Raw genomic sequence first — 13390 nt, 5'->3', positions numbered from 1 at the left:
TTCGACATAATGTCACACAAACCTCCAAAAATGGGCTGGACAAAAGTATTGGCACCCTTTCACAACTGCGGATAAATAAGAATGTTACAAGCATGTGATGCTCCTGTAAACTCACCTGGGGCAAGTAACAGGTGTGGGCAATATAGAAATCACACCTGAAAGCAGATAAAAAGGAGAGACGTTCACTTAACCTTTGCATTGTGTGTCTGTCTGTGCCACACTAAGCATGGACAACAGAAAGAGGAGACGAGAACTGTCTGAGGACCTGAGAACCAAAATTGTGGCAAAATATCAACAATCTCAAGGTTACAAGTCCATCTCCAGAGAACTAGATTTGCCTTTGTCCACAGTGCGCAACATTATCAAGAAGTTTGCAACCCATGGCACTGTAGCTAATCTCCCTGGTCGTGGACGGATGAGGAAAATTGATGAAAGATTGCAACGCAGAATAGTCCGGATGGTGGATAAGCAGCCCCAAACATGTTCCAAAGACATTCAAGCTGTCCTGCAGGCTCAGGGAGCATCAGTGTCAGCGCGAACTATCCGTCGACATTTAAATGAAATGAAACGCTATGGCAGGAGACCCAGGAGGACCCCACTGCTGACACAGAGACATAAAAAAGCAAGACTACAGTTTGCCAAAATGTACTTGAGTAAGCCAAAAGCCTTCTGGGAAAACGTCTTGTGGACAGATGAGACCAAGATAGAGCTTTTCGGTAAAGCACATCATTCTACTGTTTACCGAAAACGGAATGAGGCCTACAAAGAACAAAACACAGTACCTACGGTAAAATATGGTGGAGGTTCAATGATGTTTTGGGGTTGTTTTGCTGCCTCTGGCACTGGGTGCCTTGACTGTGTGCAAGGCATCATGAAATCTGAGGATTACCAAAGGATTTTGGGTCGCACTGTAGGGCCCAGTGTCAGAAAGCTGGGTTTGCGTCCAAGATCCTGGGTCTTCCAGCAGGACAATGACCCCAAACATACGTCAAAAAGCACTCAGAAATGGATGGCAAAGAAGCGCTGGAGAGTTCTGAAGTGGCCAGCAATGAGCCCAGATCTAAATCCCATTGAACACCTGTGGAGAGATCTTAAAATTGCTGTTGGGAAAAGGTGTCCTTCCAATAAGAGAGACCTGGAGCTGTTTGCAAAGGAAGAGTGGTCCAAAATTCCGGGTGAGAGGTGTCAGAAGCTTATTGATGGTTATAGGAAGCGACTGATTTCAGTTATGTTTTCCAAAGGGTGTGCAACCAAATATTAAGTTAAGGGTGCCAATACTTTTGTCCAGCCCATTTTTGGGGTTTTGTGTGACATTATGTCATATTTGCTTTTCTGCCTCTGTTTTATATTTGTTCCAATACATACAAAGGGAATAAACATGTGTATAGCAAAACATGTGTTAATGCAATACCTTTTTTGTGTGAAATACTTGATTTTCAGGAAAAATATCAAGGGTGCCAACAATTTCGGCCATGACTGTATATATATATATATATATATATATATAAATTTTTCAAAAAACTTGCCATGCCTCCTTCTAGATACCTTGGGCTGTCTATTTTCCATAAACGGGGTATTTGTACTATCTTGGCATTTTCGGGCCTCAAGAAATTAGATTGGTCATCGGTACATTAAGATTGAGCGATTTGTTTTATATATTATTACACCATAGTTTGTGGACTTTTTAAGACTAAATAATATACACTGATTTGGGTTATTTTCACCAAAATATTTTTGTTTTTTTGGGGTTTTTTTTTAGCAAAAAAACCCCCAAAAACTCAGTGGTGATTAACCACTTGCCTACAGGGCATTTATACCCTCTTCCTGCCCAGGCCAGTTTTCAGCTTTCAACGCTGTCACACTTTGAATGACAATTCAATAGAACAAGATACTTTTATAATACAAGTACATGGTAATGGAGAGACCTATCAGGAATATGAAATGGTGAAGTAACATACACTTGTACACAGCCAAAACAAAAACATAATTCAGTTGTAAAGTGCTTTTTAATCTTGATAATTTGTTTTTATATCATTTTCATTTTAATTATCCTGCCAGCCTCGGCTTCTTTTTGCATTCTGTGAAAGCGATCTACGAGTTCAGACCTGTAATAGCGTTGACAGACATACACAGTTTGATCTGTGAAAAATGTTGGTGCTCTTCACAGTGCTGGGCATGGAGTGTCTAGGAATGTCGCTTATCCCTATAACTCCCATCTACAGCATCAGACCGCTTCCTAGATCTCCGTAGAGCGAGAAAGTTCTGTGATGTCGGCAGGAGCATCATTTGCAGTCTCCATCCCCTTTCCACTGAGTTGGTGTCTAAGAGGGTCATTCAGCAATCATGTGACTGCATAAAACAAAGAAAAAAGGTGTTTTAGATTTGTCTGCAAATATTTATTTAGATGTTTATTTTGCAAGCAGTGTTGCTGTCTTCCTATAACTGCGTTTTGTAGGTTCAAGAATTTACAGATATTTTGGCAAAGCAGTTTTTATTTTCTCCAGACTACAACATGGGCAACGTTATTGATCCTGCCAGTAAATCTGCTATTTTTCCACTTCCTGTAACAGGGTGATAGCGTTGTTTGTTCTTCAGTGAAATCGCACAACAGCATTGTCCACCCGTGAACATGGTAGTTCTAGATGAATTTTTTTAAATTCTTTATTTATATTTTCAACAAGGACAAGTAGGAGATGAGCTGCTCAACAGATCCAACGACATAATACAGTATGTAGGTTGACCGATCCCATGCATCTCAATGAACACAGCTAGTTACCGATACTGGACTTGTAGTTTTAAATGGATTAAGTAAAAGACAAATGAAAGCCCAACTCTTAGCCGGTGTGAACCATGGCTAAGAGTTGGGCTTTCATTTGTCTTTTACTTAAAAAGACACCGCGACTTGTCGTGATGTGACAATTTCAAATCGCATGACAAGTCGCACCCAATTGTCGGCAATGGAACCATTCAAATCAGTGCACCTCCGACTTTGCGGTGCCACACCGATTTGAAAAAAAGGATCCTGTACTATTTTTTGTGATTTCAGGTGCAACTTGCATAAACATCTGTGCTTGAAGTCACACAGATGTAATCCAAGTCACACCTGAAATCACACGAACATGTGGCTTTGAAATCATGTGAGTTCAAGTGAGTCAGATTCAGTGTGAACGAGGATAACACTCTAAGCAGTTAAAGCAACAGTTATTTTCTCTTTTGGAAAAGGGGTTCAGGCCATATGAAAAATGCTGATTGTTGAAAGCATCCCCAGGAAATAAGAGCTTGTTCTCTTGTGCTTTGCTCTATGAAGAGTGACCCACGTTTGGTTTCTCTTCAGAAAGCATTTGACAGGCAGTGAAAGGGCACTTTAACCCAATGAAACTTGCACTAGTGCACCACAACTGCTTGCATTACACATGGTGCATGGCACTTGTAGAGCGACCCCATTCACTTGCAGGCGACGAGGTATAATTCCTGCCTTGGCTGAAAAGCCTTGTGGCAGCAGCTTGTATACACTCCCTGCCTCTGCAGCTAAAGGGGAACAGTTGGGGGGCAGTAAAACACAGCTTTATAACAGGCTTTTGCTGCCCCTTAACTGCTATTGTGAACGAGCCCTAAAAGTCCTGTTGCAGCAGGGGCTCAGGAAAACAAAAAAAATGCTGAATTAATGCTGCTACTGACAGACTGCATCATATGTTATTTTTTATTTTGCCAGTCGTTCAGCTTTACATTTAAGCCTACTAAGTGTTTACAGTAGGGAAAATTCACGTTTGCCTGTTTTTTTTTTTGTTTGCTTTTCCCCCTATCCCTCTCTAATCGGATGCTGCTTTGTGTTCTCTTCCAGGGTTACGACAGAATTTACCATGAGATTCCAGACATAAATCTGGATGTACCGCATGCGTACTCTGTCCTGGAACGCTTTGTGGAAGACTGCTTTAAAGCTGGAATTATATCCAAACAGATCAGGGATCAATGTCCTTCAAGGTGACTGGTTTTTCCTTAACTGCTTCCTGTCCGCCCCATAGCAGAAATATAAGTGTGTGTGAGAGATTTGTGCGTCTCCGGATAGGGTCCCGGCAGGTGATTACTCGCCAGCGCCTGGTGATTTCCAACAATCTGCGACAGGGAGGAGAACTGTTTTTTGTTTACTAACCATTCTCTTCCCTGACAGCTTGGGCACGCTGCTTTGGATGGCTGTGCTTTTATTTATTTATTTTTTAAGCACTGATCACTGTATTGGTGTCAGTGACAACAAGTCAGTTCCAACCTGTGTCAGAATGCCCACCGCAGTCCCGCTATAAGTCGCTGATCACCGACATTACTAATAAAAAAAAAAAAATTCCAGAATCTATACTGCCATTTGTAAACGCTATAACTTTCATGGAAACCAATTAATTTACACGTATTGGGATTTTTTTTTTTTTAGCAAAGACATGCAGCAGAATACATTTTGGCCCAAATTTATGACGTAATTTTGATGTCTAAAATTTTTTTTTACTGGACATGTTTAATAGCAAAAAGTCAAAAATATTTTTTTTATCAAAATTGTCAGTCTTTTTTTTTTTTTTTTTATAGCGCAAAAAATAAAACCCGCACAGGCAATCAAATACCACCGAAAGAAAGCTCAATTCGTGGGGGAAAAAAAAAGGACGTAAATTGCATTTGGGTGCAGCGTTGCATGACCGCACAATTATCAGTTAAAGTAATGCAGCGCCGTATCACAAAAAATGGCCTGGTCAGGAAGGGGGGTAAATCCTCAGGAGGGCGAGGGGCTAAGCAGAACTTTACTCTGTAAACAAATTGTGCACTATGCCGTAGCCAGACTGATGTGCTGAGCTGTAAATTTTTCTGCCCTCAAACCACTCCCCCCCCCCCCCCCCCCCCCCCCCGCCAGGGTGTACATATGCCACGATGCTTTGCAGCGCAAAAAAAAATTATCCCTGCTATTCCGTTCGGCTGGCAGTAATACTCGCCAGACGCAAAACAAACAAGTGACTTCAAGTGGCTGCGGCACTGAGGTGTGGGGTTTAAGGGGGTAAAATAGGCGGTAAGGAGGCAATATATCTCCTCCTTGCTGCCTGTTAGATCCCTATGAAAAGTGATCCGTCTTAAGATGGCAAACCAAGTGTAAATGAGCCGTAAAGCAGAGCTGCAGCTCCAGGTCTTTCCTACTTTTTATGGTCTGGTGACATCACAGGCTGTACTTCATTTACAGGAGGTGGAGGGCAGTCTATCCTTTCAGACTTAAGCTGGCTATACTCTGATTGAAATTTGGCCAGTTCACTAGGGATCAGCTAAATTCCGATCCGTGTAGCTATTCCTGCTTGACAAAAATTTGATTGACTTTTATAGAAGGAACATGTTTTAATGATCATCGGCTGCAGCCAGTCAGCTGATCAGTGTATTCTGACTGTGGTGGGTGCTGTTGGAATACAATATACCAGGAGAGATTCCTTTATCCACCTATTTGGTGTTGGTGGAGGAACCTGTTCACTGGCAGAAAAAAACAAAAACTAAATGTGTATGGCCATCCTTAGTGGCATATGTAAGCACGTGTGAGGCCAGACTGTGTGTGAACGTCCCTGCAGGGGGTGCGTTCATGCCAGCCTGGGCTTACAGAAAGTGGATAGAATGACTCTGGCAGTCATCCATCCCAGAAGACTGAGGATGTCAAGTGGCAGATAAGGGGACAGCTCTGTATTGAAGGTAAGTATTTGCATCAAAAGCTGATGGTTTATTTTAAAAGATGCAGAGGAGCAAAATAAAAAAACAAATCTGCTTTATTCCTGATCCTTTAATATTTAAAACTCCATTAAGGCCAGAGTAAGACCTTTCATAGCACTCAGCAATGGGTTGGGTGAAGCCGGAATAAATCTTCACTCTTGATCTTCCTTGTGGAAACAATGAGTTTTATGGATAGTTTTACATGGGATTTGGCTTCGCTTTGGGTGCAGTAAAGCAAGCACTTGCTTTATGCTTGTAAACATTTTATAGGACTTTAATCCTTGGAAGGAAGGACGTGTTTGTGTCTCAGCACAAAGGGGCAGCTTGTCTTTATGTACAGCACTCTATAGCAATCTGCTGCTTTCCAGCTGTTACGGACCTCCGGGTCCCAGTATGTCCTCCCACCAGAAACAGATTACTGTTTTAAAAGGGGTGCCTGTGAGGAAGGAAATATGCAAGGTGCTATGGCTGACCTGGTTTTACAGTTTCAGGTTCCTAATCTGTAAATCTGAATGTGTCTCTGACTTAGAAGAAGCATGTAGCCAATGAAAAGTTTTATATACTGGGATCAGAATGAAAGCTGCGGAGCTAGCAAGTCAATGGCAGCTCCATTAATTCAACTCCGATGAATTCTGTTTAAAGGTTCCCTTCAAGTATAACTAAAGGCAAAACTTTTTGATTTTGGATAGACTGGTGAGGGGTTAGAACCCCTGTCAGGTTTTTAATGTTGTCTGCATCCCCATTAGGGACGTGGACTCTCTATTTATCCTGATCAACAATGTCCCTGGGAATGAAAATGATCGGTAAATCCAACATATGTCACCAGGAATAGAGGGGAAACTTTCCAATGGAGACACTTGTTCCCATGACAGCAATTTAAAATGGGATGTCACTCGCACTGGAAAAATGCCCCCTCTTTTCCTGTTCAGTCTGCAGGAAAGAGAGTAAAGGGCAATTTCCCTAATGAGACAGACTGCAACAAAAAAAAAAAAACCCTGAAATGGCTTACTCTGATTTCACTACACACTGCGAGCTCTCAAAATATGCATTAGTAGCTGCTTGCATCAGGCCTGAGGCTCCTTGAAGGGGGTAGTGAGGCAGGATGCTGGGATGTTTTTCAAGAAGCTTTTTACAGCACTTTGCTGGCTCCATTCACCAGCCTTGATCTGCCTGCATGTTGATGAGGGGGGGAGGGCAGGGGTGAAGGGTATGGGTATCAGGAAAGGCAAAATGTAAGCAGATTAAATATCAGGTTTAAAGCAAACTAAGTTAGTGGACCTGTTCATAGTAATTAATGCAGTGGACCAGGCAAAGGTTGGGGAGCCCATGATTTATGTTGCCATGTAAGAGCTTTGGTCATTCTTAGTGGCAGATGGGACCTTCTTATGTACACTTAAAGCTGTTAAGTTTCTTTTTTTTTTTTAAAGGAACCAGGGACACTACTTATCAGTAGCAATGCAAAGTGTTGACTGAAGAAAGTGGACCTTTCATTCATCCACCCATCCTCCAATCATGGAATACTTTGCATTGTGGAAACGTACAGTATGAGTGCCATGAATGGAGCCCAGGGGCGGAAAGGGCAGGCATAGGGCTTGATTTACTAAAACTGGAGATCAAAATCTGTGCAGCTATGCATGGTAGCCTATCCGCTTCTAACTTAAGCTGGTTTAATTAGGCTTTGACAAAAAAAAAAAGGAAAACTAGAAGTTAATTGGTTTCCATGCAGTAGTGCACCAGATTTTCCACTCTCCAGTTTTAGGCTAGGTTCAAACCTTAGGGAGTTTGTGGGCCACGTTTGCTTGGGAAATGCGGCCAATTCATTTAAATGGGATGCTGTGCCTGCATTTCCTGCAAAAAGAAGGTGCTAGCACCAATATCAGAATGCTGCTGCAAGCACGTAGCATGGTGCTTTTACACCATGCAATTTCCCTGAGGTTCCCACACCCCCAAAAGCGCAGGTTTAGATGTGTGGGGGTGCCTGTGCGTCTCTACAGAGCAGTGAGTTTTTGGGTGCGGGAACAACTGCGATTCCCACACACACTTGGCACAGTGGCTTAGTAAATCATCCCCATTTTCTGCAGGTTTGATGAGTGCACAGGTGCAACTGTCACTATTAACTTCTGCATCACTGGAAGATCTCCACTGTGGGAGGTTATCTGGTGCCAGGAACTTAGGATTTCTGCAGTAAACTGCCAACACTAGTACACTGGACACAGTTTATTGCTGTCAGGTAGTGTCCCTGGTACTGTTTAAAATAGATCACTAAACTTTAGCTTTATATCATGACTGAAAATTACGTCTTGTAATGTATGCTGCTTACTGAGCACAGAATATTTGACTTCCCTTCGTGTAACAATTCCTAATTCAACTTGGCTCCAGCCAATTATTTGTATTTCCTGTTGGATGGAGAAGAGAAGGTTTAGAGCCTTTTGTTTTTATTGCTCTCTTAAAGCAGAACTATATACGAAATGAAAAAAAAAAACCCCGTTTTTCCTATAGTAAGGGAGGGGTATAACCCCTGCCAGTTTATTTTTCGCCATCTGTATCCCATTGGAAAGATTTACCTTCACATCCTGTCCCATAGCCAAACCGTAAGTGAGAGACGATCCCCAAAAATTAAGGGAATTCCTTGGGGCCCTCCAGGTCACCAGAACTAGTGTCCCCATTGGAACATTTCCCCTCCTATTACTTTTCCGGGGACAACCCAAAATTTGGGGTTTTCTTGTACTTTCACTTTCTATGAAAATGGTAAACAGGACAAATAGGGAAGGTGAATCTCCCTAATGGGGGCACAAACAGCAATAAAAACCTAATTGGTGTCCTAATCCATCTCCACTCTATGCAATACCAAAAAGAAGTTTTCCCCCTTAGTTATACTTTAATTTTACACTAACCAGTCCCCCCCCCCCCCCCCCCAGCCACATGATTTGTCGAAAGAGGATAAAAGTTCTCCTAAAGTTAAGGGCACGTGTTTACTTTGAGCCTTACCATTCTGTTGCATAAAAGTTGTACTAATGTGATATCATTTTGATCATCAGAATTTGTTGATTATGTTTTGAGGTAAATATTTGGAAATGCACAAATGACATAACGTTGCCTTGGAAAAGAAAGTATTTGTATCTAAATGTGCCACCAAAGTGAGGTCCTATCTGTTCCAAAGAAAAAAAATGTATAGGACTCTGTTTATGCAGGGTGAACTACAGAGTACGCCTGTGCAAGGTCTGTATTTACCTGCAAGGTGTTCCATGCATCCCTGTGTAAGCAATCCCATTAATGTACAGTGGAACAAAGTGGCTGCATGGACACAGCCACTTCTCCCAATTTATCATCCACTAGGGTGCACGGCCCCAAACACACACTGTCTGCATTTGGAGCCATGCCACATGCATGGATGTTGAATTGAGAGTAGCTGCTGTGTCTGTGCAGCTGCTGTGTCCCAATTAATACTAATGGGACTGCCTGCAAGGAGCTGCACGGAACACCTGTGCATCCCAGTGTCGGAAAACACAGCCCTGCGCTGTAGTACACTCCATGTGAATGAGGCCTAATATGTTCGAGTATAGCACAAAACCTAAAAGATATAATGTACTGAACTGAAACATTGCCGAAGCAATAACAAACAACTCGAGGGATATTTTGAGAAAAAGGTGTGGGGACTCGAGTGGTTAAAGTGTGCTGCTCCACAACATACCACCATCATTTGGTTTCTTGAATCAACTTAATAAAAAGCTCTTCTGTGTAGCAGCAAACCAGCAGCTTGTGTCTCTTGGCTGTTTGTGATTTTGATGATCTTTTATGCTACCTGGAAATAAATCTTGTTCCTTTTCTCACTGCAGGGGCAGAAAACGTTTTGTGAGTGAAGGGGACGGAGGGCGCTTGAAATTTGAAAGTTACTAAAAGTGAAGACAACATAACCTGCATCGCCGAGCACCGTTAATGTTTTCTAAATCTCTCTAAAACTTGTTATGGGTACAGAGCCTTTGTAAAATAGTTTTCTAAGGTAAACCGTTGCAGAAGTAAACGTTTGGGATAGGTAGATGTACAGCAAAAGAGGAAATAAGCTGCGAATCTTGAAGTGCCATTTGTTCGAGTTCATTCCACATTCATGGTCACTCCTCTCCTACAAGGTCCACATTTTGTGGGCAGTCCTCACCGCCTAGAACCTGTTTCATTGTAGGGAGGGTGTGCTATGACTCCATGTTTGCTGCTGCTCATTCATACACTTCTTCTTTTTTTTTTTTTTTTCTATTTTCCCCGTTTTGGAGGTGGAAATGAAGAACTGACTTTTTCCAAATCATTTTTCCACTTGTGCCAGAGGCGCAAAAAACATTGCTTTTTTTGTAAAAAGCATGATGATAAGGGATAGGGGCAATGGGGAAAAAATATTTTTATTCAGCTTTCCAAAGGAAAATACATTTTGATGTGAAAGTACAGAGTATGGTGGCTGGAACATCTATTTTTCTACAAAAAAAAGAAAAAAAAACTGGATTATAAGCTGAGTTCTGCTAAAATGTGTGTACATATGAAAAAAAAATAAATAAATATGTTTAGTGGAGCACAGACGGTGTGTCAATGTTTCCTTTTCTTTCTGGTTTTCGGGATGCTCCTTTCTTAACAGCATATTGTTCCATTAACTGTTCAATACTTTTACAATCATGTTCTATAAGAAGGGCTCATGTAGACAGGCGTTGTCTTTATGCATTTATCTTCTTAATGCCTGCTGTATGTGTGACAGCACAGCTGTGGGCCTTGTGCCACGCTGTTAGACAATCCCAACTCACATATCACCACTCATAAGCAGCCCATGTCCTCCGTCTTCCATGTTTCAGCTGGTTGCTCAAGCCCAGGAGTCAGCTCACACGCTGCTCCACTTTGTTTTTACAAATGAGACAGGCTGCACACCAAGGTATCTGCTCCAACACTGAGCCAATGCCATGCCCCTACAGATATGCATTTGGCCAGCATTGTTGTATTGTGCTGAGAACATGCTTATTCGGCACCCCCAGTACTGTGTCCAAGGGGTCACTGATAGCTTTTTGTAACCTAGTAAAAAATTAGAAGCTGGTGGGATGGGCTTCTGATTACATGATAACTATGACATCCAATCAGTGATCATATGATCTGGAAGCTCATGTACTGCCTCTGGTTGTTAAGTTCTTTTAAAGAGTTGGTTCTCACTGGCAGAATGAGGTTAATGTCACATACAGGTCAGCAGATTGCCACTAACGTCAATGGAGCAGTGTAGATGACAGTTCAGAGTCTGCATTTCACCTCTTTTGTGTTGTTTGTTCAGACACAATGAGTGCATTTCAATTGCAGGCAAAGCAAGTTGAACCCAGCCTTTTCTTGTTCCTTTCAGATAGTTAAAGGTCACGTTCACCTTTAATAAATGCACATTTTTTTGTAAGCCGTCTGCCCATACCTCATATGCAGTTACTGAGTGACGGATGGAATCAATGGACTCCGAAAGCGCTCACCAGCATCCTCGCAGTCCATTGGGAACTACAAGCCGACAGCTGCAATGGCTGTCGATACTTGTAGTTCATTCGCAGAACTACGTGTGGCTGGAGCCCCGCATAGCCACACTCTTTTCATATTATGACGGCAGGTGCGGGGAAAAAATCCCCACCCCACTATTGCGGGGGACCATGGGAGAGCTGCCGGAACGGGTGGAACATATTCCCAAAGGTGAACTTAGCTTTTAGGCTTGGTTCACATCTGTGCAGGTGGTACCGCTGCAGGACCCACACACATACCTGCAGCCGCACCACCCACACTTAGGAATGCGGGACCTGTGGGCGGATGCCATTAATTCTAATGGCACACTGCCCAAACTGGAAATTGCAACTGTACTGAACTTTGGTTTCTGAAGCAGTGCAGGGACTAATTCCCTGCGTGTCCCGGGGCATGGGAGTCCATTCAAATGAATGGGCTCTCGTGCCCTCACAAACCATGGCCCGCACGGCTGCATACATGTGAACCTGGCCTTAAGGCTGTGTTTGACAAGAATGCGTGTCTACTTAAGTTCTTAGTCAAGTTAAAGGCTTAGTCCACTTTTTCCAAAACATGGTAAATGAAGCAACATTGATCTAATGATCAATGTGCATTTACGAAGTTTTTGCAATAAAGCCGGCAGAGCGTTACACCTGCAATCTGTGCAACACAGGTGCAATGCAAAGGCTCTTTCAATGTCTTCCAGTCTAATCGTCATTTTCATAGCGCTTACCGTAAAGAAGCTTTCTCGTATGCAGAAGTTAAACTACTTTTCTGTGGCTGCATATGTTTATATTTTCCACTTTTTGGTTTTGTTAAGGAAGACAATACCATTACGCATGTCTGTGCATGAGACAGCCTCTGGTGTTCTGATTAATTCCCTCACATCCTTGCAAATATTGACCAATACCCATGGATGCATATCTCTAGGCGTGCACCCTGCCCCCACCTATGTAGGCTACTAGAAAAGGAACTTAACACAGGGTTGTGAATACACAGCAGGATGGGTGGCTTTATTTATATTTTAAAGAAACCCGAGAAAATATGCAGGCTGCTATCATTGACCTCCTCTTTTAATACTGATCATGCTTGTTGCGTGGTTGTCATGCCGAGGCTCTCTTCTCAGTATTTTGAATGATAGAGTGAATATAGAGATAAGACTTCATTTGTTGCATGCGTGTACAAGTTAATGGACTCGAAGAAATGAGAGACAGGCAGGCAACTGGAAGGTCACAAATAAAGTTGGCAGTGGTAGTGCGCTACTTCTCTTACAGGTTCCACATATCTATCTGAAAAGATTTAAAATGAGCAGAGATTCCCTTATTAAAGCTGTAAATGCGAGTCCAGCGCTCACAATACACCACACAAGTCACAAAAGAGTGTGCTGTGTGGTGAAATCCAAACCAATATATCCACACCAATATATCATCGTCGTGTACAGATAAAAAACACAGGACACTTAGGCAGCAGTATAGGGTCGCTTTCTGGTGACGACTAAGGAAAAGGCCCCTTAGTGGCTTTGAAATGTCACTTTCTGTTTGTAACAAAGTGTCCAGTCTGTTTATCTGAAAATTGAGTGCTGGTGATAGCTCAAATTAGACTTATCCCTTTAAAGCTAAACTCCATGCACAAAAAAACTTTTATTGAAATATATTCTTCAAAAGGCATAAAAAGAATAAATTCATTCTGTGTGCACCAAATGTCTTTATAAACCCAGATATTACCTTGAATAAGGGCTGTGGGAGGGACCCAGAAGCTTCACCCACTATAGGCTGCCTGCAGAAAATTAAAAGGGGTGGCAGATACAAAACCAAAAAAATGTGTGTGACTTGCGAGCCAAACTATATATTCAGTCAAGTGTTTCTATGGATCTCCAACATTTAACACATAACTCAAACTGTGCAACCTAATGATACATTTATGAATGTAGCGCTCCTTAAAAAATATATTAATTCATACTTGTGATTTGTGATAAACGCATAACGTAATCAAATCATAATTTATAAAGGAAACAATTAGTGACATGATTTCAATAAATAAAAATGTCCACATATTTAAGAGATGACACAGTCGAAGATGAAACAGTCTGCTGGACATATAATTGGATGTCTCCCGCACAAGAAGACGCCGACCTGGTATGAGGTGGGATTTTTGTCATTTTTCACCTTAGGTCGCT

General features: G+C 42.1%; 1 protein-coding gene across 1 annotated transcript in view; it reads left to right on the top strand.

Moving 5' to 3' along the window:
• Window positions 1-10281, top strand: part of PDCD4 (programmed cell death 4) — a 71082-nt gene extending 60801 nt beyond the window's left edge. Inside the window, exons 11-12 of the mRNA XM_089656498.1 lie at window positions 3842-3981; window positions 9558-10281. Coding sequence (XP_089512624.1) covers window positions 3842-3981; window positions 9558-9618 — 201 coding nt within the window. The 3' untranslated portion in view covers window positions 9619-10281. The remainder of the gene's footprint in view (window positions 1-3841; window positions 3982-9557) is intronic.
• The last annotated feature ends 3109 nt before the right edge of the window (window positions 10282-13390 follow it).

Source organism: Staurois parvus, unplaced genomic scaffold (genome assembly GCF_062004578.1).
Source record: "Staurois parvus isolate SC_StPar_1 unplaced genomic scaffold, SC_StPar_1.0 ptg000911l, whole genome shotgun sequence".
Lineage (NCBI taxonomy): Eukaryota > Metazoa > Chordata > Amphibia > Anura > Ranidae > Staurois > Staurois parvus.
Note: the sequence above shows the minus strand (reverse complement) of the source record. Positions and strands in the feature narration are given on the sequence as shown.